This window comes from Hyphopichia burtonii, assembly GCF_001661395.1.
Source record: "Hyphopichia burtonii NRRL Y-1933 unplaced genomic scaffold HYPBUscaffold_2, whole genome shotgun sequence".
Classification (NCBI taxonomy): domain Eukaryota; kingdom Fungi; phylum Ascomycota; class Pichiomycetes; order Serinales; family Debaryomycetaceae; genus Hyphopichia; species Hyphopichia burtonii.
The window spans coordinates 258,997-282,612 of NW_017963729.1; the positions used below are offsets into that span (position 1 = coordinate 258,997).

General features: G+C 35.1%; 11 protein-coding genes across 11 annotated transcripts; 3 read left to right on the forward strand and 8 right to left on the reverse strand.

Moving 5' to 3' along the window:
- Nucleotides 1-175: 175 nt before the first annotated feature.
- Nucleotides 176-784, reverse strand: YRB1 (Ran GTPase-binding protein; the record flags this gene model as incomplete). The annotated part of the gene is made up of 1 exon (XM_020218463.1): nucleotides 176-784. One exon carries the CDS (start codon nucleotides 782-784, stop codon nucleotides 176-178), a length of 609 nt encoding a protein of 202 aa, XP_020077498.1.
- Nucleotides 785-970: 186 nt separating this feature from the next.
- CRM1 (exportin) lies at nucleotides 971-4,432 on the reverse strand. The gene has a single exon (XM_020223218.1). The coding sequence runs from the start codon at nucleotides 4,369-4,371 to the stop codon at nucleotides 1,132-1,134; it is 3,240 nt and encodes a 1,079-aa protein (XP_020077499.1). The 5' UTR covers nucleotides 4,372-4,432; the 3' UTR covers nucleotides 971-1,131.
- Nucleotides 4,433-5,340: 908 nt separating this feature from the next.
- On the reverse strand, nucleotides 5,341-6,351 carry MDH1 (malate dehydrogenase; the record flags this gene model as incomplete). The annotated part of the gene is made up of 1 exon (XM_020222125.1): nucleotides 5,341-6,351. The coding sequence occupies one exon, from the start codon at nucleotides 6,349-6,351 to the stop codon at nucleotides 5,341-5,343; it is 1,011 nt and encodes a 336-aa protein (XP_020077500.1).
- A 1,441-nt stretch (nucleotides 6,352-7,792) lies between these two features.
- On the forward strand, nucleotides 7,793-10,258 carry NTH1 (alpha,alpha-trehalase NTH1; the record flags this gene model as incomplete). The annotated part of the gene is made up of 1 exon (XM_020218366.1): nucleotides 7,793-10,258. The coding sequence occupies one exon, from the start codon at nucleotides 7,793-7,795 to the stop codon at nucleotides 10,256-10,258; it is 2,466 nt and encodes an 821-aa protein (XP_020077501.1).
- A 214-nt stretch (nucleotides 10,259-10,472) lies between these two features.
- HYPBUDRAFT_151905 (trans-hexaprenyltranstransferase) lies at nucleotides 10,473-12,194 on the forward strand. The gene has a single exon (XM_020220746.1). The coding sequence runs from the start codon at nucleotides 10,807-10,809 to the stop codon at nucleotides 12,133-12,135; it is 1,329 nt and encodes a 442-aa protein (XP_020077502.1). The 5' UTR covers nucleotides 10,473-10,806; the 3' UTR covers nucleotides 12,136-12,194.
- A 362-nt stretch (nucleotides 12,195-12,556) lies between these two features.
- Nucleotides 12,557-13,403, reverse strand: HYPBUDRAFT_119630 (mitochondrial 54S ribosomal protein uL3m). The gene has a single exon (XM_020219223.1). It carries the CDS (start codon nucleotides 13,374-13,376, stop codon nucleotides 12,594-12,596), a length of 783 nt encoding a protein of 260 aa, XP_020077503.1. The 5' UTR covers nucleotides 13,377-13,403; the 3' UTR covers nucleotides 12,557-12,593.
- A 192-nt stretch (nucleotides 13,404-13,595) lies between these two features.
- MRPL6 (mitochondrial 54S ribosomal protein uL6m) lies at nucleotides 13,596-14,400 on the reverse strand. The gene has a single exon (XM_020220747.1). It carries the CDS (start codon nucleotides 14,368-14,370, stop codon nucleotides 13,705-13,707), a length of 666 nt encoding a protein of 221 aa, XP_020077504.1. The 5' UTR covers nucleotides 14,371-14,400; the 3' UTR covers nucleotides 13,596-13,704.
- Nucleotides 14,401-14,549: 149 nt separating this feature from the next.
- On the forward strand, nucleotides 14,550-15,203 carry HYPBUDRAFT_151908 (snoRNA-binding rRNA-processing protein). Its single transcript, XM_020220748.1, has one exon. The coding sequence runs from the start codon at nucleotides 14,618-14,620 to the stop codon at nucleotides 15,167-15,169; it is 552 nt and encodes a 183-aa protein (XP_020077505.1). The 5' UTR covers nucleotides 14,550-14,617; the 3' UTR covers nucleotides 15,170-15,203.
- A 447-nt stretch (nucleotides 15,204-15,650) lies between these two features.
- HYPBUDRAFT_155556 (uncharacterized protein) lies at nucleotides 15,651-18,696 on the reverse strand (the record flags this gene model as incomplete). Its single annotated transcript, XM_020222126.1, has 2 exons — nucleotides 15,651-17,985; nucleotides 18,668-18,696. 2 exons carry the CDS (start codon nucleotides 18,694-18,696, stop codon nucleotides 15,651-15,653), a joined length of 2,364 nt encoding a protein of 787 aa, XP_020077506.1.
- Nucleotides 18,697-19,354: 658 nt separating this feature from the next.
- Nucleotides 19,355-21,502, reverse strand: FRE10 (Fre10p; the record flags this gene model as incomplete). Its single annotated transcript, XM_020222127.1, has 2 exons — nucleotides 19,355-21,414; nucleotides 21,436-21,502. 2 exons carry the CDS (start codon nucleotides 21,500-21,502, stop codon nucleotides 19,355-19,357), a joined length of 2,127 nt encoding a protein of 708 aa, XP_020077507.1.
- A 1,539-nt stretch (nucleotides 21,503-23,041) lies between these two features.
- On the reverse strand, nucleotides 23,042-23,536 carry HYPBUDRAFT_4548 (uncharacterized protein; the record flags this gene model as incomplete). The annotated part of the gene is made up of 1 exon (XM_020223436.1): nucleotides 23,042-23,536. The coding sequence occupies one exon, from the start codon at nucleotides 23,534-23,536 to the stop codon at nucleotides 23,042-23,044; it is 495 nt and encodes a 164-aa protein (XP_020077508.1).
- Between the last annotated feature and the right edge of the window lie 80 nt (nucleotides 23,537-23,616).

Genomic DNA, 23,616 nt, shown 5'->3' on the forward strand with positions numbered 1-23,616 from the left:
TAGTCCCAGATATTGTTCAATAATATGCAAACCACGTGGTGGTGTCCGGGGGTTTTCTAAATGGTGTACAGGTCTATAAAAGTGGTGTACGGATGTAAAAAAATGATATTATACTCTATACACTGGAATAAACTATTAGAGTAGGCATTACGAATTTTGTTTAAAGAAGTAAAAACTATTTAGATTCTTTAGCACTGTCGAAGGCTTCTTTGAATTTGTCGGCATTTTCTTTGGAACCAAATCTGATGGCAAGGGTTTGGGCTTCTGCTTCACCTTCAGAAACATCAGCAGTAACGGTGTAAACCCAGGATCTATCAGAACCGATATTTGGTTTTAATTCGTAGTCTGGGGAGATTAAATGGTTAGCACAGATTTTTAAAGTTTTATCTCTTCTCATTAAGATTCTGGTTTTACCAGATTCCTTATGTTTTAAGAATTTAACATCACCAGTACCTCTTTCTTTCCATTCTTTAGTATCGGCGTGGAATCTAAATAATTTAGCACGAACTTTATAAGTAACATCTTCATTTTCTTCATTGGTTTTGACATCAACTTTTTCTAATTGAACTAAAGGTTCGAAATGAACATCTGCTTCTTCTTCATCGGCTGCATCTTCATCCTTTTTGGCGTCTTCTTTCTTTTCTTCTTTACTTTCAGTTTGATCTTCTGGTTTGGATTCCGCTTCTTCTTTCTTTTCCTTCTTACCACCAAACATAGAGAAAACTTGGGAGGTTGGTGGCTTGACGGCTTCTTCGGTCTTTGGTTTTGTTTCTTCGGCTGACATTTTGTATTGTATCTGTATGTTAAAACAAGTACTACCTTGTAGGTGTTTTTTTTTTTCATTTTTCACTGACTGAGCTGATCTCAATAAAAAAAAGTTGAAGAATTTGATAGAAAACACCCATTGACCTTGCACACGACTAGAATAAGAGCTACAATATTACAATCTTTATAATGTTACAGTCTGAAGTAATGAAAACCCGGTGAAAGCCCGGTGTTTATATATCAGATATACTTAGGTAGTAAGAAGAAAAGACAAGCAAACACGAACAGATATTATGATACACGCATGATAGAACAGCATTAGGATATGGAACAATTAGTTGCTGTAATGAAGGGGAAGGTGATTAATTAATCATCCATTTCAGAAGGTTTAACCAAACCACCAACTTGTAAATCTTTTTGTCTTTGAAGTTTAAATTGTTCTTGTTTTTCAATTTCTTTATCTTCTGCAAATAAGTAATCGGTTGGATCACCGCCAAACTCTTTAATTTGAACTAAGAAATCTCTTAAAACACTTCTAAATTTATTTAAATCTTTGTAAACCGAAACCAAAACATTTAAGAAATTAACCAATTGGTCTTCTTGTAAATTATCAAAGGCTGAAGATAATAAGTTTGCTAAAAACTGTTTTAAATAATGTGAATTTGAAGTACCTTGAGGAGCTTGATCAGAAGAATATAATGGATATTTAATAATATTATCTTCAACTAAATGAATTAATTGAGCTAATAATTGAGCTTGGTATCTGAAACCAGATTTATGATCTGGTTGGGTTAAAACATAAAAAGTATCTGACAAAATTTGTAAATAAAAATTTTCATAAAATGCTTTTGTAAAAGGAGTATCACCTAATTTTTCAACATTTTCAATTAAATCTATAGTAAGTGATAATCCATTATCTTCAACATCACGATTGTTATGTTTGAAAGCCCATAATGCAGCATTGATTAATGATTGGAATGCATCTCCTGATAATTGTAATAAAGCCGAAAAAGATCTTGAATTAATTTCTTTTAATAATTTATAAAATTCAACTCTATGTTCAGGATATTCAACAAAATCATTTTTAATCATATCTAAAGTACATTCAAAAACATTTTGTAAAACTAAAACAACTCCATCCGGTATCATATGACCAACTTTTGAAACAAGAGCAGTCATACAATTTAAAACTTCTGCATCTCTAGCATCAGGAACATTGGATCTATAATCTTCTAAAACTGCTGCAAATAAAGGTTGGGCTAAGTCTCTAACAATTTCTTCTAAATTATCAGCTTTATTAATATAAGTTTCAATCATTTTCAAAATTTCCTTTTTAATTGTTCTTAAACTTCTAACTTTTGGTGTTTTAGTAGCAATCAATCCATTTTGAGCAACTAAATCTGAAATCATGGTAGAAACTGCTTTATATAATGATAACATATCAACATACATTAAACCTAATTGAGAATAAAATCCTGGACCTAAGGCTTTACAAACTGAAACATTAGTTTTAATGATATTAGCAATGATTTTAACAGTATCAGTATTAGTTAATAATTCTGGATCTTGACCAGCTTGTTGAATAATTTGTTTCCAAGCGATATTTGGTAATTCCATTAAATCAGCTAATAATTTATCTCTTGAATTTTTAGAAGTTTCAGCACTAACTATTATACCACAAGCTTCATAAAAAGTATGAACTTGTTGAGGTTGTAAGTCTTCAGTGATTTGTTGAATATTATTAATAATTTCATGAATGAAAGCTTCAGTTTCTTGAGGTTGAGTAACAACAAAATGTTTTTTACATTTAAGAGTAATTTTGATAAAAGTATCACAAGCCATATCTTGAACCCCTTCGTGGGTTTCATGCATAAATTCAAATAATTTATTGACAACAGTCTTCAAAAATTTCCAATGGGCTTTTAAGAAACGAGGATATTGACCAACAATATACATAATATTTGAAGCAACAACTGCTTTATTATCTTTACCACGTTTCATTTCAGTTAAACTTAATAAATCTTTAATAACAGAAACCAAAAATTTTTTCTCCATATCTTCATTCATAGTACCAGAAATTGAACCAATTGCCCAACACAAGGTATTAATATTTTGCCATGACCATTCACTTTCATCAATTTGTCTAGCTAATTTTTCATTCATGATTTGTTGAGTATCAATAACATCTAAATGAGTTAAGTAAACCAAAACTTCTCTTAAAGATTTATATAATTGAATAGTATCACTTTCTTTAACAAATTCACGAACAATTTCCCCTTCATCATTTTCGACAATTAAAACTTCTTCGGGTCTAGCCATATTTTCAATAATAATTAATCTTAATTTTGATAAAATTGAAGAATATAAATGAGCTCTTAAGGGAAATTTAGCTAATTGTGCAGGATCTGGAGCACCACTAATTGATCTACCAATACTAGAAGAATAAGTTAATTGTAACATTGGACTTAATTCATTTTGAGGTAATTTTTGAATTTCTTCAAATAAACCAGAGACAAAAATATTCCAATAATCTAAACAAGTTTTGAACAATTCTCGCTCATCAATTCTTGATAATTGAATAAGATAATTAAGCGAGGTTAATAATAAATCTCTTAAATTTTCATTTTTTTCTAAAGGTATTAAATGATTTGATAAAAATGTACATAAATACATTGCTAAATCTTGTAAAAAAGATTGATCATTTGAGTTTGCCACTGAATAAGAATCTTTTAAATCAGTTGTTGGAGGTATAATTTGAACAATTTGTTCCATTGAATTTTTAAATAAAATAATAAATTGTTCCTCATTTTCAGGATTTGATAAACTAGCAACTTCAGTTAAACATTTTAAAGTTATTGCTCTAGTATCAACAGCAGCTAAAAATTTTGAAGATAATAAATCAATTAAATCAGTTTGAAAAATATAATTTAATGGAATCCATTGAATATATTTCAATAAAGCATTTAAAGTAGCAATAATTAAAGAAGGTTTGCCCGTTTTATCTAAAACTTCATAACATAATTTAAAAATTTCTTCAAATTCTGCCTTCATACTTAATTTTAAAGTTTTAACTTTTGCTTGGGTTAATTGATCTTGACCATAATCAAAAACTTCTTCACTTAATAATTTCAATATAATCATATTATTTTCACAAACGTTAAAACTCGATCTTGAACTTGAAACAATTTCTGGAATAAATTTGGGCCAATTATGAGGCCATTCTTGTTTCAAAATACTAACCAAAGTTAAATCAATTTTATTAATAAGAGCTCTTTCATTTTCAAAAATTGAATCATTTTCACATAATGCAATAATCATATTAACAATAAAATTTCTAATTCCTAATCGTTCATTTTCTGGAATTGTTTTCCAACGGTATTGAATTAATTTATTTAAACATGATAATGCAATATACTTGGATTGTGAATTATTCGAGCTCGATAAAATTTGATCCGATCTTTGCCATGAGTCTGGGTGTTCTTGAAATTGATTCAATACTAATTGTGCTTGTTGTTGATCATTACCCGATCCTTTGAAAAAGGAATCCACAACTTGATCAAACAACGTAACATCAAGCTCTTTAGAAAAATCGAGAATTGATTCCATGATCCCAACGAGCTAATTTCCAAAAGTTCAACTATTAAGTAATCGTATTGATGTATTCAGCGATGATTAACAAGTAGTTGTTTTTTTCCTTTCTCCTGTTTTTTCTCTCTGTTTCTTTCATGTTTTTTTTTTTTTGAGAACTCCTTTGAGAAGATTCGAGATCTCATAGCGAACGACTCCAGTAAGTTCATTGGGCCAGAGTGTGGACCTGTGGACCTGTGGGCCAGAGTTGCAGGCCAATGGGTCAGATTGTAGGCCGATCATGAGCACCAATAAGAATCCGGTACACCGCTATATCAGTACATCATTATATCAGTATATCAGTATAACATATAATTATATCAGTATAACATGCAAAAGTACATCATTAGATCAGTATAACATGCATAAGTACATCATTAGATCAGTATAACATGCATAAGTACATCATTAGATCAGTATAACATCGATCAGACAAGCCCTCCAATACAAACCTTGTTGAGGTGCGATGGACTCGGAATGGATGCAAAACAGGGCTTACAGTCTTGATACTCTTTGATGAAGGATCAACTAGGTGGTTTGCTACCCAAGTTGGACTGCTATCCTCTAATGCTACCGGTCTATCAAGTAACTCTCTGGCTATTTATTAGCCATTTCTGTAGCACATCCTTCTTTTTATTGCTCTTCTTTATAATCTTGTAAATTAGTTAGTTTCCAATAGAGTATCTGTAGGTTTGTAGGTTTGTCCGGCTTGTCTGCTGAAGTTCGATTGTGAACTTTTCATATAGTCAATTGGTTAATAGCCACCGGGTACGGGTGGTCAGGGTCAGCGTGGTGATGGACAACGGCATCCTTGAGGAATTCGAAGAGTTTTGTTGGGAAATGGGGTCAAATCACCAAATATTCCATGGTGACTGGAACCGATCAGTGGAATTATAATGTCGTGCTTAGTCTACAGCAGTGATACAATCAGTTATATAATTTAGTTACTTAATTTTTAATAAAGGCAACCCCCTTTTCGATGTTTTTGGTCAATTGGTCAATGGCCACTTGTAACAACTTCTTTTCGTCATCGGAGATTTGTTGCAAAACTTGGTAATGAACCTCTTCAATCCCGTTAACACCCAACTTGACCGGTAAACTGAAGAAGTCCAACCCGTTGATTAATTGTTTGGCTTCTTTGGCACCTTTGATTGAATCGTCTAAATTCAAAAAAGTACATTCAACAACAGAAGACTCTTTGAAAGACTTCAAAATCGATTCGGCCAATCTATAACCAGCATAAGCCATGGATAAAGTGGCGGATCCAGCACCGTTTTTAGCTTGCACAACCTCATCCCCACCAAATTGAACACGGTGGATTAAGGCCTTTTGGTCATCTTGAGATAATTTTTCGTAGTACGATTTAGAATTGCCCAACGAGTATAATGGAACAATGGTTTCACCAGAGTGACCACCAATGACGTTAATGTTGAAATCCGAAGGCTTGGTTTCCTTAGCGTACAATTGGGAAATAAAAGTGTTTGCACGAACAATATCCAAAGTGGTGACCCCAAACAATTTTTGTGGATTGAAAACCCCATTCTTCTTCAAAGTTTCGGCAACAATTGGAACAGTCGAGTTAACTGGGTTGGAGATAATCAACACAAATGCTTTAGGAGCATTTTCAGCAATACCTTGGGCCAAGTCACGGACAATTGATGCATTGATATTGAATAAATCATCTCTAGTCATCCCCGGTTTTCTTGGAACCCCAGCAGGAATAATAACCAAATCACTGCCCTTTAATGAGTTGGCCAAAGCACTCTTGTCTTCCTTTGACGATGGAACAAACGATTCGGTCTTGGAATCAGAACAAATATGCGATAAATCAGCACCAACCCCTGGAACATTCACAACATCAAAAAGTGACAATTCGTCGACATTTTGATTCAATTTCAATAATAATGAAAGGGGTTGTCCAATACCACCAGCAGCACCGCAAACAGTAACCTTAACCATCGTATAAATAATTCAATTAGTAAGTATGTATATGTATATATATATCTAAAGTAGATAAAGTATAAAATATGAGTTTTTCAAAACGAGCAACGAAAAAGGTGGGGATACGTCAATTTATATAAAGCTTAACTTCGATGCTAATCACCTAAAGGAGGAGACTCCCCTAACTCTTACAATCGGCTACAACTGCATTATTCATTAGCGCATGGTTGTGTAACAGTATATTCCACTCCAGCCAACTGTCCTCAGACTCTCCCACCCTCCTCTGCTCTGCTCTGCTACTCTGCTCTGCTCTGCTCTGCTACTCTACTCTACTCTACTCTGCTCTCAATCTTTCATCCTCATGCTCTACTCATCGGGCCAGAGGAATTGCATCCGGGGAAGCTCTTCCACTGGTCCTCGCGGCCCTGCGTCCCCGGGGCTCCCAGGAACCCCAGAATTACACCAATTGCTTACACGGTGATTGCTTACGGTGCTTACCCGGTTCCCTGGTCCACTCCGAGGCCTGGGCTGCTCGGAGTTTTACTCTCCACAAAATGGTGTGTGGGTGTTGTTCACCCAGCACCTTATAAGTACGGTTTGATCTACTGTTAGGGTTATGTATATATAGCTTATATATCAATGTATGGCTATATATATCAATGTATGGCTACATATATCAATGTATGGCTACATATATCAATGTATGGCTTATACTCCTAATAAGATAATGGTTCTAAGATGTTACTGGGTGTACTGGGTCTGCGTGCACCAACCTATTGGGGGTGGGCGGGACACGCCCGCCCGCACGTGACGGCAAGCCATTGCGTCATTGCCAGAGAGCACCTCCGTACATCCCCACTGGCCAACCGAGGGAATCAATCCGACTAATAGATAACTTGAAGGTACTTCCATGTGGAGTGAATGTATTGTTTTGATGGAAGAATCAGGGTGTTTCTACTCCAATTTGCATTAGCATTAGCACAAGTCATTCTATGGCAGAGCTACTTGAATATTTGCAGGCCCCAACCGGCACAGTTCACTCTTGATCTTCTGTTGTTCGTATTGTTGTTCGTATTGTTGTTCGTCTTCTCTATCGTCTTCTCTGTCGCCTTCTCTGTCGCCTTCTCTGTCGCCTGTCGCCTTCTCTGTCGCCTGTCGCCTTCTCTGTCGCCTTCTCTGTCGTCTTCTTTGTCGTCTTGTTCTAATGGCTGCTAAAAGGGTTGGGGTCGTGACAGGAGATCCGGGGGTGCCCCCGGATCCTCGAGTCGTGTGCACCCGTGCACCTGCTCAACCTACTATCATCATTAACTTGCTTGTAGATTAAATGACTAGTTACCAATCTTGAGGAGATCAGTGCCATTTCATCCGATTTCTTGTCTTGCAAGGGTTAAAAATCCCATCAATTAATTGGATTGATTTCGCAAATTGTTGAAATTATTAACTATATTCCCCAGCAGCAATGAGTTTCCATAATAGAACGAATTCAGCATCAAGTGATGGAGATCCCTTTGATATTCCAGAAAAGTATTATGGGATCAACACTGATCCAGCAACCGCTAAAAAGGATTCGAGGTTTGGAAGAGTAAGAACATTTTCGGTTTTTGAACCAAAATCAAGCTCAAAATCAGATTTATTAAGTGATGATAGTCCTGACGATAAGAGTGATCCTACTAGTTTAAATGCTAGTAGTGTTGACTTACATTCACCAAGTTCGGACGATATTATATTACAATCTCAACATGCATATCAGGTTGAACATGGGAACTCAAATAGAAGACCCTCAATTGTTCCAATTTATAATCAAGATTCCCCGTTTGATGATGCAAAGGATAAACTCCCCAATCCCTTAAGTAAAAATCCAATTTCTTTCCGTAGAGCTTCTTTAGATGATAGTATTATTAGACCCAAGAAATTTTATATAAATGATATTGATTTGACTTTGAAAGAATTATTGGAAAATGAAGATACTGATCATAATTATCAAATTACAATTGAAGATACTGGACCAAAAGTATTAAAATTAGGTACGGCTAATTCAAATGGGTTTAAAAATTCCGCAGTTAGAGGTACCTATATGTTGTCAAATTTATTACAAGAGTTAACCATTGCTAAAAGTTATGGTAGAAATCAATTGATCATTGATGAAGATCGTTTATGTGAAAATCCAGTTAAGAGATTGAAAAGATTAATTAGTACTCAATTTTGGAAAGCTTTAACTAGAGAAATCACCGAAGATAACATTGTTGAATTAGCAAAAGATACTAAAATTGTTGAAGAATATACCGATGAAAATGGTGAATATCATAAAAATCGTGAAAGTATTCGTATCTATATCCCCCACGATAGATCGGATCAATACGATTTCTTCATGAGAATTAAACAGAATCATCCTCAAATAACCTTGGATGTTCAATACTTACCAGAAAAAATTGATGGTGAATATATCAAATCAATCAATAAAAAACCCGGGTTGCTTTCTTTGGCTTCTCATCCAGATCCTAACAATCCCGAGAAATTGATTTTCGAACCTTATGTTGTCCCCGGTGGTCGTTTTAATGAATTATACGGTTGGGATTCCTACATGATTGTAATTGGTTTATTGGTTGACACTACCCCAAATGATCATACTTATTTACGTTTAGCAAGAGGGATGACCGAATCGTTTATTTATGAAATTAAATACTATGGGAAGATTCTAAATGCAAATCGTTCTTATTATTTGGGCCGTTCTCAACCCCCATTTTTGACCGATATGGCTTTAAGGGTGTTCAATAAATGGATTGAAATTCAACCCGAATCTTTAAATGACGGTCTTGAATTCTTACAAAGAGCGGTTTTGGCTGCAATAACCGAATACGAAACCGTTTGGTGTTGTAAACCAAGATTAGATGAAAAAACCCAATTATCCTGCTATCATCCAATTGGTGTTGGGGTCCCTCCAGAAACCGAACCGTCCCATTTCAACGCTATTTTAAAACCTTATAGAGAAAAGTATAATTTAAGTCAATTAGAATTTATCGAAAAATATAATAATCATGAAATTGATGAACCTGATTTAGATGAATACTTCTTGCATGATCGTGCAGTGAGAGAATCCGGTCACGATACTTCTTATAGATTAGAAGGTAAATGTGCTCATCTTGCTACTGTTGATTTAAATTCTTTACTTTATAAATACGAAGTTGATATCTCTTTCATTATTGATACTTTTTTCCACGGTGAGTTGAAGAATCCAAGAACTGGTGTTGTTGAAACTCCCTCTAAATGGGATAAATTATCCAAAAATCGTCGTGAAAACATTAATAGATACTTATGGAATGATAATGATAATATTTATTATGACTATAATGTCGTTACTGGGAAACAAACCTGTTATGAATCAGCTACTTGTTTTTGGCCATTATGGTCAAAAGCAGCCACTACTGAACATGCTAAAAAATTAGTCACCCATTCTTTATCAAAATTTGAAGAATTCGGTGGTTTGGTTAGTGGTACTTTGAAAAGTCGTGGTGGAATTGGTATCCACCGTCCTTCTCGTCAATGGGATTATCCTTACGGGTGGGCCCCTCAACAGATTTTGGCCTGGATTGGCTTATCCAATTATGGCTTTGATGGTATCGCTCGCCGTTTGGTTTACCGTTGGTTATTCATGATGATTCGTGCTTTCGTTGACTACAATGGGGTTGTTGTTGAAAAATATAACGTGGTCGAAACTGAAGCTCCCCATAAAGTCGATGCTGAATACGGTAATCAAGGTGCAGACTTCAAAGGTGTTGCAAAAGAAGGCTTTGGCTGGGTTAATGCCAGTTTTGAATTCGGTTTATCCTTTTTAAACTTACATGCTGAAAGAAACTTGGGTACCCTAACTCCTCCTGACGTCTTTATGAAGAATTTACACGAATCCCAGAAAGATTTATATAGTTAAATTATACATGGTTAGAATTAGTCCTTGTAGATGTTTATCTGACGTAAACAAGCCAAACTGAGACAATAAACGTCATAGTACGGAGGTTTTCGGTGAAGTTGGCTTACTGGCACAGCAAAAGGCGTTTTCGTCCTCACAAAGCAAAAAAAAAATACAAAAACTGGAAAAACTCTAGCAATGAAAAATTGAAAAAAAAAAAAAAAAAATAAAGAGAAGGACTTAGTGCAATTTCAACCCATTTAGTAGATTGCTTGTTACTTCCAAGATCAAGAGGTTCATTTCATTCGTTTACTTGTTGTATAGAAGAATCGGCAAGATCAAAAGAAGCAGCAAGGCCTAGAGAATCGATAGTGCAAGAGAATTAGCAAGGTGAAGCCAATTGAGATTACAAGATGAGTTCGATATTAAGATCAAGTATAAAGCCAATTAGAAGAACCAGTCATATATATCATAAGCCACTACAACAATGTAATAGAACGTTCATCAAACTATCATGTCATCGAAATAAACAAGGATCCTTTGGAACAGCCCTTGAAACAGCTGAGAAAATGGTTCAGCCAACATCATCCAAGACCTTTAACGATCCATTTTCAATAGTTAGTCATGAAATGTCGAATTTAGCCAAGTCAATTGCAAATTTGATTGGATCAGGCCATCCAACATTGAACCGAGTTTCATCCTACTATTTTGAGGCTGAAGGAAAGAATGTTAGACCATTAATTATTTTATTATTATCTAAATGTTTGCTGGAAATACCAATTGAAAAAAGAGATCGTATTCCTATTGATACTGAAGATGTTAATACCCAAGCTTATTTTAGAGGCACTCCACCTCAAACCTCAATTGCTGGGAATTCTGTTGATAATTCAATGAGTCCCTTGGCTATATTACACGGAATTAATCCAAAAGTTATATTGGATCCATTATCAAAACCCATGGAAGATTTACCGCAATTTGAAAATGTTAATGGGATCTTACCAAAACAACGTAGATTAGCAGAAATTGTGGAAATGGTTCATACTGCATCTTTATTACATGACGATGTTGTTGATTTATCTGATTCAAGACGTGGTAGACCAACTGGTAATATTGCTTTCACTAATAAAATGGCAGTTTTAGCGGGTGATTTTTTATTGGGACGTGCTTCGGTTGCAATTGCAAGATTGAGAAACCCAGAAGTTGTCGAATTATTTTCAACCAGTATTGCTAATTTAGTAGAGGGGGAATTTATGCAATTGAAAAATACTGTGATCAACTCGAATGAAGATGTGGTTATCAATGACGGTGAAAAAAAATCAATTCCTAAAATGACCGGGAAAGTTCCAACTAAACAACATGATTATTCAGTGAAAGCTCCAAATGACGTTGATCATGAAACAAACGTTAGAGCTGCTTTTGAATATTATTTACATAAAACTTATTTGAAAACGGCTGCTCTTATGTCAAAATCTTCTCGTTGTGCTGCTATCTTAAGTGGTGCCCATGATGATATAATCGATAATTGTTATGACTTTGGTCGTAATTTAGGTTTATGTTTCCAAATCGTCGATGATATGTTGGATTATACTTCAAGTGAAAAAGTTTTCGGTAAACCAAGTCAAGCTGATTTGAAATTAGGTTTAGCAACCGCTCCAGTTTTATTTGCTTGGAAACAACGTCCAGAATTAGGTGATTTGATTGCAAGAAAGTTTGATCAACCTGGTGATGTGGAAATTGCTAGAAAAGCCGTTGAAGAATGTAAAGGTTTAGAACAAACTAAAATAATGGCTGAAGATTACCGTAATAAGGCTTTGGAAAACTTACGTAAGTTACCAGAATCCGACGCTAGAAGTGCTTTAGAATTCTTAACCAATTCTATCGTAACCAGAACTAAATAGATAAACCGTATTATATCTTATAAATAGTATCCTATTAAAATAAATAGACTAAATTATTGCACCCATTCAGGTATCCGGGTAACCATTTTCGCTGGAATTTTTTTTTTTTTTTCTCTTCTGATGAGACAGTATAAATACTCAATTACTGGACTAATGTTTTCATTCTTTTCTTCTTTCTTTCTTCGTCGCCAGAAGATCAATTTCTAAATCGTACATGGTTCTTGCCTTTTACCAGAACCATCCGGGAATTGTCTTTTTTCAATGGTGCTTAACCAATTTTTGGGACCTTTCTTTTTTCACTTTGTTTGAGAGTTACATTTTAATGGACTCTTTGAGACAAACTTATCTTTTTCAACGATATCTTCTGAGGTCAGAAGTTTTCGATGATAGAGATATTACATGTAGGTTATACTTATTGTTTATATTTAAACTATTTACATCTGTATGTATATACAATATTAATCTTTATTTAAAGAAATCAAGGAATGTCCGAAAAGCTTTTTGGCATCAGTAATCTTGACAAAACTCTTGTTTGGACCAGGAACTTGACCTTTGAGAATGAGAATACCAGCTTCACCGTCAACGTGTAAAACTTCGTTATTATTAACAGTACAATGTTGACCACCCATTCTACCGGCCATTTTTTTACCGGGTAAAACTCTACCAGGGTCTTGACCGGCCCCAGTGGAACCAGCAGATCTATGAGCTTTAGAAACACCATGGGTGGCTTTTAAACCTTTGAAACCGTGTCTTTTCATAACACCAGCAAAACCTTTACCCTTGGTGACACCACGGACGTCCACTAATTGACCAATTTTAAAATGATCTGCCCTTAATTCAGTACCTTCTGGAATATGACCTTCATTACCTCTAATTCTAAATTCACCGATGTTGGCTTTAGGAGAAACTCCTGCTTTCTCGAATTTTGGTAACACTTTTGGTGATAAGTTCTTTAATTTATCAATGTGACCCAAAGTCACCGAATCATATCCATCATTTTCTGCAATCTTATTTTCAATGACTTCACAGGAATCAATCTCAATAACAGTAGCCCCAAATTGTTCTCCTTTATCGGTGTACCAGGTGATCATACCTCTTTTGACCCCTAATAACCCGCATCTTTCCAATAATCTTTTTCTTAAGTTGGATGCTTCTAAAGAGTGGTTTTTAACCGGTGGTGATGTTCTGATGCTGGGTATGGCATGAAGCGAGGTGATTTGTGCTGCCCCACGCTTGAACATTATAGGTTTCAAGCCTGACTTCAACCCACTGTTGCGGATAATGGCGCTCCATATACTTCCACCATTCATACTGTGTTTTCCAGTGGATTTCAACTATTCCAATGCTTGTAGTTTGGTCTTTTAACCATCAAAAAGTGAAAATTCTCAGTGAAAGGAAAAAAAAAATGGTAGAAAAAAGGGGCGTGTCGATTTACAAAAACAAACATTAGTATTGGTGTACGGGCTGTTTCTTAATGATTATAACGTATATACAAGAAGTAATTTAAGTTCTATAATGGAGATCATAAAATGAAGTGAAAAGGTGAAGAGGGGACAGAAAGAAGAGTGCCTAACCGGTTCTCTTTTCTTTCAATTTAGGAGTTTCATCATCAACGTAAATACCTTTACCTTTATAAGGTTCAGGTTTTTTAAGTTCTCTGATTCTTGCAGCAAATAACTTAACTTGCTGTTTATCGGCACCTTGAATAAGAAGTCTGGTAGGAGCAGGAGAAGTGACTTTCAACTCGGAAGGAATTGCAAGCTTGGGTATGTAAGGGAAACCAAGTTTTAAACTGACGGACTTCGAGCCATCTGCTTCATCTTCCAATATAGCTCTGAACCCGGTACCAACCAATTTAACGATGGACAAATGGCCTTCAGAGGTTCCTATAACATGGTTTTGAATCAATGTTCTGGTGGTACCCCAAATTTCTCTTTGCACTCTGTCTTCTTCGTTTTCAACTGCTACACTGACAGCATTGTTCTCTTGACTAATCTTGACAAAGCTAGGAACGTTGATCTTCAATTCGCCTAATGGACCTTTGATGGTGATTTGGTTGTCAAGGTTGACCAACTGCTTGGCTTTTCTGAATGTCTTTGAAAATTCTTTGGGGATAGCCTGGGTACTTAATTCGACTCCTTCGGTCAATCTGACAGGAATTTTCCCGATATTGGACATTAGTCCACGAGAGGTGCTGAAAGCACGCGTGGTGGTGAACCCGATCCTGGAGAACATGACGTGGTGTTTGCGAATGATTGCTTGAAGAAAGTCCTGAAGCTGTTGAACAGTTTGAAAATTCGAACGAATGAAAAAAAAAAAAAAAATCAAAAAACGAATGAAAAATGAAAAATTTCACAAACCTGCAAAAAAAAAAAAAAAAAAAAAAAAAAATCAATGATGAGGTTCAAGTAGAAGAGCAGCCTACTACTACCTTTTCTGAATCTTTGAAGATAGTAAACAGTGATACATCTAGTGCTTGGAAATGGTTAGACAGCTCAAACACCACGAGAAGAAGTTATTGAGGAAAGTTGATTTCCTCGATTGGAAACAGGATCAAGGTCATCGAGACCTTCAGGTGATGAATACTTACTATATCCAGAATAGAGAAGATTATCATAAATACAATAAAATCTGTGGTGAAATAAGAAAGTTGGCGCATAAGCTTTCTTTGTTACAACCAACTGATCCATTTAGAATAAAGCATGAACAATTATTATTGGAAAAATTATATAATATGGGGATTTTGGCAACCAAGTCAAAGATATCTGATTTAGAAAATAAGGTGACTGTGGCAGCTTTCTGTCGTAGAAGGATAGGGGTTGTTATGTGTCGTCTTAAGATGGCTCAGACGATAAAGGATGCTATCACTTTTATTGAAGGTGGACATGTAAGGGTTGGTCCAAACGTTATTACTGATCCTGCTTATTTGGTTACTCGAAATCTTGAAGACTACTTAACCTGGGTTGATTCTTCCAAAATTAAGAGAAACGTTCTTAAGTATAAAAATAAAATTGATGATTATGAATTGTCTTGATCTGGTATTTAAATTTTGCATTCTCATATTTGGGTATTATACTCTAATTTGTATATTAGTATTAATAAATTACATTTAACTTAGGTTTGTAGTTCTTAATCATACATGTTATACTGGTTAAATAGAATATTATTGGAAAGGAAGAAATCTAAAAAGCAAAATTTATATAAAAACTGGATCAAAGACAAAATAAAAACAAAAAAAACAAACTTTTATTCCTAAAGTATAACTTATAGGAATTCAGAAGTTTCGAGTGAAATGAAGATAATAAAGAAGACTAATAATAATAATAGAATCAAATGAAAAAGTAACCTGAAAGAAACAAAAACTCGAAAACTTATACAAGCAGCCGAATCATGATTTCAAAATAAATTAAAAGAAACCTAATGATAACCTTAAACCATGTGGAAAACACCAAACGACAGAACTAAAAGTGAATAAAGAAAATAATTGTACTAAGAGAATTTTGATTTTCTCTACCTTAGAAATTAGTATTCATCATTCTTCTAACATCACTCTTCCTACTACCAGGAATTAAGTCATTATCAGTAGCTGATACACTTTCATTAAATTGAGGTTGTTGATATTGATACATGTTTGGACTAACAATTGGTGCCCCGGATGGTAATGATCCAGCTGGTTTGAATTTTCTTTGTTTAGTAATTTCAGTAACTGGATTTAACATTACAACCGAAGAACGGGCCAACTGTGAAGCTGATGGTATAACTTTAGGTGCACCAGGCCCAGCTTGAGCATTAGGTAATGGTGGAACGTATCCAGAATTTGGAGATGTTGGTTGTTGATTACCAAAAGTTTGGAATGATGATTGTGATCCTGCGACTGGTGAAGTAACTGGAGAAGTCCATACTCCATCATTTTCAATTGGAACAAATGGTTGTTTACCAGTTGGAGAAGTAACTATATTCTTAGCTCTTGGTTGGAAATCAGTATAAGTTTGAATAGTAGATTGACGAATGTCAGATGCAGTTGGTAAGCTTCGTAATGGTGGTAAATTTTTTGGTTTTGGTGGTTGTTGTTGCTGTGGATATGCATAAACTTGATTTGGTGCTGCCAAAGGATATTGATTATAAAATGCTGGATCATTTGCTAATTGTTGTTGGTTGTAATAATATTGTTGTTCTTCATGGGAGAAGATTGGAGTTTCAGTATAGATTGATGAAGTGGTTGTCATTCTTTTATCATAATTAGTATCACCTTTTAAATTTTTATTTATCTTCAAATGATCGTAACTAGCATCAGGATCTTGTAAATCAGGTAATGGGTTACTAGTGTCATGTTCAAAGGTACCAGCTTCATCTCCACCGTTTTTAGTTTTAACAGTATTCGAACGGTCAAAGTAAACTTTGTAAATTGATTTCATTCTTTTCAATTCTTCATCTTGTTCTGGACTCAAAGGTTTATTATCAATATTTTTTTCTTCCTCGTCATCATCATCACTATCGTTTGAAAGTAAATTAAATTGATTAAGACCAATTGATTTACGATTTGAAGAATTATTTGGAGCAGATACATTATTTGAACCTGGAGTTGTTTCAGTAGTGGTAACATTATCATCTTGACCATTAGTCATAGATTTACTATCAATAGTGTGTTTATCAGCTTTTTCATCATCATTATTAGATGAGAAATTAAAAGCTTCATTTTCACCTTCACCTTCAATTTCACTATCTTGACCAATATCAGGATCTGGCATATTAGGCGAAGAAGAATTAGAATTTTTCATTGCCGAACCAGGGGTTGGGGGTTTACGATTAATTTCAAATTTATCTTCAAAAGGAGATTCAACACCCATATCAATATTTGGAGCAGGCATACCAGCAGATTTATTCAGCATTTTCAGTAATTGACGTTGATGTATTGAAGCTTTAATTGGGCTATGGAAATTTTCTAAATTAGAATTATCAATAATGGTTGGTTCAGGATGGATAGAGCCTTTTCTTTCGAGTTCTTTGGTTTGATTTAAAGCCGATTCTGATTCATTTTCATAATTAATAGCGAATTTCTCAATGTTTCTCGAAGCAGAATTATCAGAAACATCAGTTGAAGAATCATTTAAAGTATCATTAGCATTATAGAAATGTTCTGGATTGAAAGAAGCGGTTGAATCATTTGGAATATTAGTATATTTAGTACCTGATTTAGAATTTTTAATTGATTTCAGAGGACTCTTAGTTTTAATTTTCTCATTTAAATCATCATCATCATCTTTATTTGCATTTAAAACTTCAGTTTTCAAATTTGATTTTTGCGGAGATCCATTACGACCAGCAACATCTAAGTTATTAATATTACTAAAAGAAGAATTTCTTGTTCTATTACCAAAGAAACTTGAACTACGTGGAGTACCACCAAAAGCAGGACCCGAACCTAAATGTCTTGCATACTCATCAAGAGAAACTTTTGAACCGGTTTGATGTTGATAAGGTAAAACAAAATTATCGATATATAAATCTTCTTTTGTCATTGTGGAAGGCGCAAGGGAAGCACTTGACTTATTGGCATTTGGAAACCTAACCGAATTACGATTATGGAAAGGATCTTCCATGGTATATTTCAGATTAGGGAAATCAGGCAAGGCGGTTGCTTCACCATTTTCATCGAAATCAGGGTCATGTTCTAAAGATTCCTTCTTGTCCTTACGGTAATTTTTGAAAAGGAAAAATCCTAAAACAAGAATGATTAAAGCAACCGGAATTCCAACTGCTAATCCCACAGTTAGACTATCGGTGGAAACTGGTTTTTGACATTGCGATGAAGAATCATCATCGTCACAATCATCACTAGACTTTTTCGATCTAGGAAGAAGCGATACCGTTGTAGCAACTAAATCATCTATTGAAGGACTTGCATTTCTAGTTACAAGATCGATTGTTGGAATATAAACCATCTTCTCTTTTCGGTCTATTGGTAAAACGAATGAATATGAACGTTAGTACGTCAGTGGGTAATGTTTCTCGAAGAATCACAACAGTCCTATCCTAGTATAAATCACCCCCAAGGACTATTGAAATGCTATTAAAACGAACAAAACGAAAAACGAAAAACAGAGAAATAAAGAAAGCAAAAAAAAAAAAAAAAAAATAACTTTCTAATTAAATTAAATTAAATTAAACCCGGTTGAAAAAGGTTGAAAAAGAAGTAGTTTGACAAGAACGTCAATACTAGTCAATACACAGAAAATATCAAAACTACCAGGTCCAGGCTTACATAACAGGCTTACATTAAGGCAGAAAGTTGTACGCTTGAAGTATGAAAATTTTAAAAAATTCGACGCGATCAGCTCTGTTTATTTTTTTAAAAAATTTTATTGTGGAAATTGACAACTGAATTAGAACAAAATATACTGTACAAGCTTCAATACACAGTAAAATTGCTAGTTAAATACACTAAGCGCAGTAAACTACTAAGTGAATACAGCAGATCAGCTACAATGTGATGGGAATATTTTTTTTTTGAAAGAAAGTCAACATTTCACACCTTGATTCCAAAAATTGCGATGATGGCATTAAACGAAGCCATAATAGGAGAGGTTAATGGCCTCTGCTTCCCATCCATCGATTACAGTGTAGACTATAATTAGACAGCATCTCCAGTATAGACCCAATGGTTAAGATACTGGCATAAGCTGCTTCAATCACGAATATATAAACACGGTTGACCCCCTTATTTTTAATTTCCCGTCCTTACGTACATGTCTTTGATTGTAGTTTTGTTCGATTTTACGTCTGGCTAATTGTAATGCTTTTCGTTTCCGAAAATTGTTTATTTACATACCATTCTATGATAGCAGATAAGCTTTGTTAGACGAAACCCAATTAGCTCCACTTGTTAACTAGGCCTTTCTTCCTTCTCCCAGCAGGCCTGCCAACTCCAGCTGACCAGCGGCTCCCGCAAATGCCCAACGGCTACTGGAAGGGATGGTATTTGTTTGTAATCCCCGTTCAGTGTAAGCTTTAAACATGTAAACGTCAAAGCTCAAGCTGTAAATTGCAAAAAACCTTTTTATTCGCGTCGCAAGTTGCCCAAATTTTATGTTTACAAAATCAACTCTAATTTTGTGCTGCAAAAATTTTTTTTTTGCAGAAAAAAAAAATTTCATGAGGAAGTGGATGTACGGATGTTTGTTTATTAATATAAGGGAGAATAAATACAAGGAATAAATAATTACCAGGCTTGGTTAGATTCGAATAATTCAACTCTCTTCTCAGTTGACAAGTTGTTGGCAATAGATTTACGTGTAGAATCTACCAAGTTGGCGTGAGCACAAGTAACAAAAGCGATGCTGGAATTGGCCTGCGAGATTTCTGATTTGACTAAATCATCGACAAGTGGTCTACCTTCTCTGAATTCGATGTGGTTCAAGTTTTGTTTCAACTGAAGGATGTGGTCGTTAGACAAGTCGTCGTCTTCGCTGGCGGAGGCATCTGATTTTTCGTTTTTAACTTCATCGATGTCATCGGCGTCGACTTCGCCGCCCCCGATTGGACCGGTTGCAAAACCCCCGATAGGGCCATCTAAACCAACGTGAGGTTGAGTAACATAGATTATGGTTTCAACGTTTAAGTTTTCCAAAGCTTTCAATTCATCATAGAACCACTCAATGGATTTATAATGACGGATGATCCAGTATAATTTAGTATGACTATTAGTTTTGGATAAATCACTGATTTCCGAATATAATCCAGGAATACCATTACCACCAGCTAACAAGATGTTAGTATCGAATTTGCGGGTTGGTAATCTATTACCATAAGGACCTTCGATCATCACGTTGATCATGGCTTTGTTATCGGGTTGATTACTCAAATATTGGTATAAACCGTGAGTCATACCACCTTTAACCTTTAAGTAAAAAATAATGGTATTATCTTCCAGATGAGAATTAACAATTGTGAAAGGATGAGATTGCCAGAAACAAGTTGGCTTCAAGAAATGAATGAATGCATGACAACCAGGGAATGATTTCCAATGAGATGGTTTTGGAACAATAACTTTTAAAGTTTCATCGGCGATTAAAGTAACATTTGCCTTTTTAACCCCAAATGAAATTAAACGTAATATTCTAACAAAACGATCAAAAGCCCAGATTGCAACTGAAGCATAAGACCATTGAATATAACCTTGATCGGCACTACCAGCATGATGCCAAACACCAACAACAAAGAAAATAGCCATAATTATATGAATTAATAAAAACAATTCATAATTTTTCTTACGGAAAACTAATAATGATTGGAAACACATAATACAAGCACAAATGGTGGCAACAAACCCCCATTGAACATAAGGTTTAGCATTACGGGTCTCATATTTCCCTAAACCTTTACCATTATAAGTCATTCCAACAGCATGAATAATGACTAAAATAGTACAAGCTCTACTAATCCAACGATGTAACAAACTAAATCTTGAATAAGACCAACCACTAATCCATTGAAGGAAATTATTTCTACCGGCAAATAAAATCAATTCAGGCATAAGGAAAAGAGAAATAACCCCAGTACGATCAGCAAGTTTACGACCAACACCAGTACCACGATCAATCCAAAATAAATCCGGTTGAATAAAATTAATATGAACAATTTGGAAAACTAAAGCCATAATTAACCAACCACAGATTAAAATGGTTTCCAATCTAGTTGGAGCAATCCATTGGAAAATTCTTAAGAAAGATTTATGTTCAAGATGTTTCGATCTACCAGTTGCCGGTAACGAAATGTACTTTCTGAAAAAATTTATAAACCCATAGTTTAAACTTTTAACAAAAGCAGGAGCAATGAAGTAAAGAAGGTTGCAAAACCCAGCAACCAAAACAATGAAAAACCAATATCCAATTAAAGCAGTACCAAACCAAGTGGACCAATTATAATTATAAAACCGGTCAACGGCAGATCTATAACCAGCATCAACTTTTGCCTTTTTCAAACCAATTGGCTTGGTATAGATTTGGGTGGCATTGAAATCAGGATCAGCAGTGAAATTGGAAACTAAGTAATCGGTGGCATTATCATAAGCCTGATTGAAATCTTTTTCAGTTAAACCAAAAGATGAACAATCTTTTAAAAAAGTTTCAATGGCTTTTGGATGAGGCGACAATTTCAAGCAATGAGCCATAGATCCTAAAGCTGGTTGGTTATCAACATTACAAAAAGCTTTTGCATCAGTTTCTTCGAAATATAAAACTTTTTTGAAAAGAGTTTTACAAGCAGTAACTGAAAGATCGGCTTTATGGTAAATAATTAAACCAGTTCCTTCCGATGCAATAACCGTTGATATTAAACTAGCAACTGCTAAAAGATTCTTCACTAACATCCTTGACTACAGAAAACCAATTCTTATAACCTACATTCCAAGGATAACCTCCGATATTTAAATATGGATCAAACCATAGGGACAAAACAATCAAATTAAAACAAAAAAAAAAATTTTTTTTTTTTTGCAAAAAAGAAAGGCAAGGCAAAGGCAGCATTACGAATGAAATACTTGTAAGAAACAAATAATATTATTTTCCGGTTTTAATTACTTATTTACCTGTCAAAATGCCATATTTTTTCAGCAGTTGACAGGCTTGACGTTTTGTTCTGATTCTTGTCTGGCACTGACTTACTTGTGGGAGCTTGTTCAGCTACGCTTTAACGTTTAAGCCTGGCTCAAACACCGATGGAATACCTGATAACAAGTAGAAAGCCTCTATAAAGAAGGTTGAAATTTTTTACGAATTGTTGGTCAATAATTTAGCAGCTGAACAGGGAGCATAACTGACAAGAAAAAGGCATCAATTCTTAATCTAATTAATTAATAAACTAGGTAATATTTCAGTTTGGCTGGTGATGAAGGAGATATAAAACAATGCGCAGCTAATTAAATAAGGTTACAAACAAACAGCAAAATAATAACTGATAATTACTAATGATTGATCAGATATCTGATATCCCATCTGATATCCCATCTGATATCCCATCTGATATCCCATCTGATATCCCATCTGATCTTCCGGATCACTAAATACGTTCATATACACATTTATATGTAGCCATATACATTTATATATACCGCCATCGATACACATCTACACATCGTATCTATAGGCAGTAACTGGTGGTCAATTTTGAATGGCTCTTTGGCTATTGGCTAGAGTCTTTTGTGCTTGACTCGGTTGCGAGCACCTTATTTGACAGTTTTGACAGAACTGGTTCCGTAAATTAGCTAATTCACTTATTATTATCCATTTTGCCTTATGAAGAGGCCACCTTTTGTATCAGAAGTAGCCAATAAACCAGATGCCATTGTCATTATTGATTGTGGGTACAAAAGGGCTAGAACTTGCATTGGTTACTTGTGAAACACCCCGACGCACTCCTTGAGATTATAAAGATAATCAGGAAGATTCATGCCGTTGCATTCTGGTGCACGGGTGGGGGAGTCGCCGAACTTCTTACTATATTCGTACTTCTTACTACTTCTTACTACTTCTTATATTACTTCTTATATTACTTCTTACTACTTCTTATATTATTTCTTACTACTTCTTACTACTTCTTACTACTTCTTATATTATTTCTTACTACTTCTTATGTTATTCTTTATTAGTTTGACTTAATATTGGTTTATTGGTTGGCTACTTACTCATGCGTACACTGCTTATACGGCAGGCTAGGCTGCATACTGGTGATAAGCCTGGACACTTTCTCTCTGACTGACCCTGTTGTGCCAGCGCCATAAGGCTTGGTGGTCCTGGGGGATTTCCATCAGCATCATTTTGGCAAGTACCGTGCCCCCGATGCATGCAATGTCTGCTTGGGTAAAGCGATCTCCGGCGATATAGTCATTCTTTTCTAAAAGATCGTTGATTTATTTAGCTCCTTTTAAGCCCTTTTCCCTTTGGTAGACCCCCCACTCTTTGTTTTGGGATTCTTCGGTGTCGGGTCCTAACCCGGGTGTTGCATGATGCAAATAGTAACTTAACGGTTCTGAAAACTGTAATTCGACTCTTCGAGCCATCATCCAAATAGTGGCTTGTTCTAATGGATCGTATCCACTCAAACTCCCGGGGTTGTGTCCCTGCTTATCAATATAGTCAATTATAGACGTGGTTTCCATTAAGTAGGTGCCATTGTCAAACTCGATCACCGGAAACGTACAAGAATAATTGATTTTCTTAAACCATTCTTGCTTGTGTTCTCCCTTGAAGATATCAACAGTCTGGTACTCAACCTGTTCGTGTAACTTTTTCTCGCATAAAGCTATATGTACCCGGCATGGATAGGGTCCAGCAGCAAAGTCATACATCTTGACTTTGTCATTGAAATTGGCTCTCTTCTCGCGAGACACTTTGGAAATTGACATCTTACTGGATGAGATCCTCGATCTTGATCAATTCAGATTCTGGATTCCCCTTCTCTTTTATAACCACGGTCGGTTCTTGG

What these genes read in the sequence shown, in the direction of transcription:
- CRM1 (XM_020223218.1), bottom strand. Translation starts at nt 4,371, where the DNA reads ATGGAATCAATTCTCGATTTTTCTAAAGAGCTTGATGTTACGTTGTTT.
- HYPBUDRAFT_151905 (XM_020220746.1), top strand. Translation starts at nt 10,807, where the DNA reads ATGGTTCAGCCAACATCATCCAAGACCTTTAACGATCCATTTTCAATA.
- HYPBUDRAFT_119630 (XM_020219223.1), bottom strand. Translation starts at nt 13,376, where the DNA reads ATGTTCAAGCGTGGGGCAGCACAAATCACCTCGCTTCATGCCATACCC.
- MRPL6 (XM_020220747.1), bottom strand. Translation starts at nt 14,370, where the DNA reads ATGTTCTCCAGGATCGGGTTCACCACCACGCGTGCTTTCAGCACCTCT.
- HYPBUDRAFT_151908 (XM_020220748.1), top strand. Translation starts at nt 14,618, where the DNA reads ATGGTTAGACAGCTCAAACACCACGAGAAGAAGTTATTGAGGAAAGTT.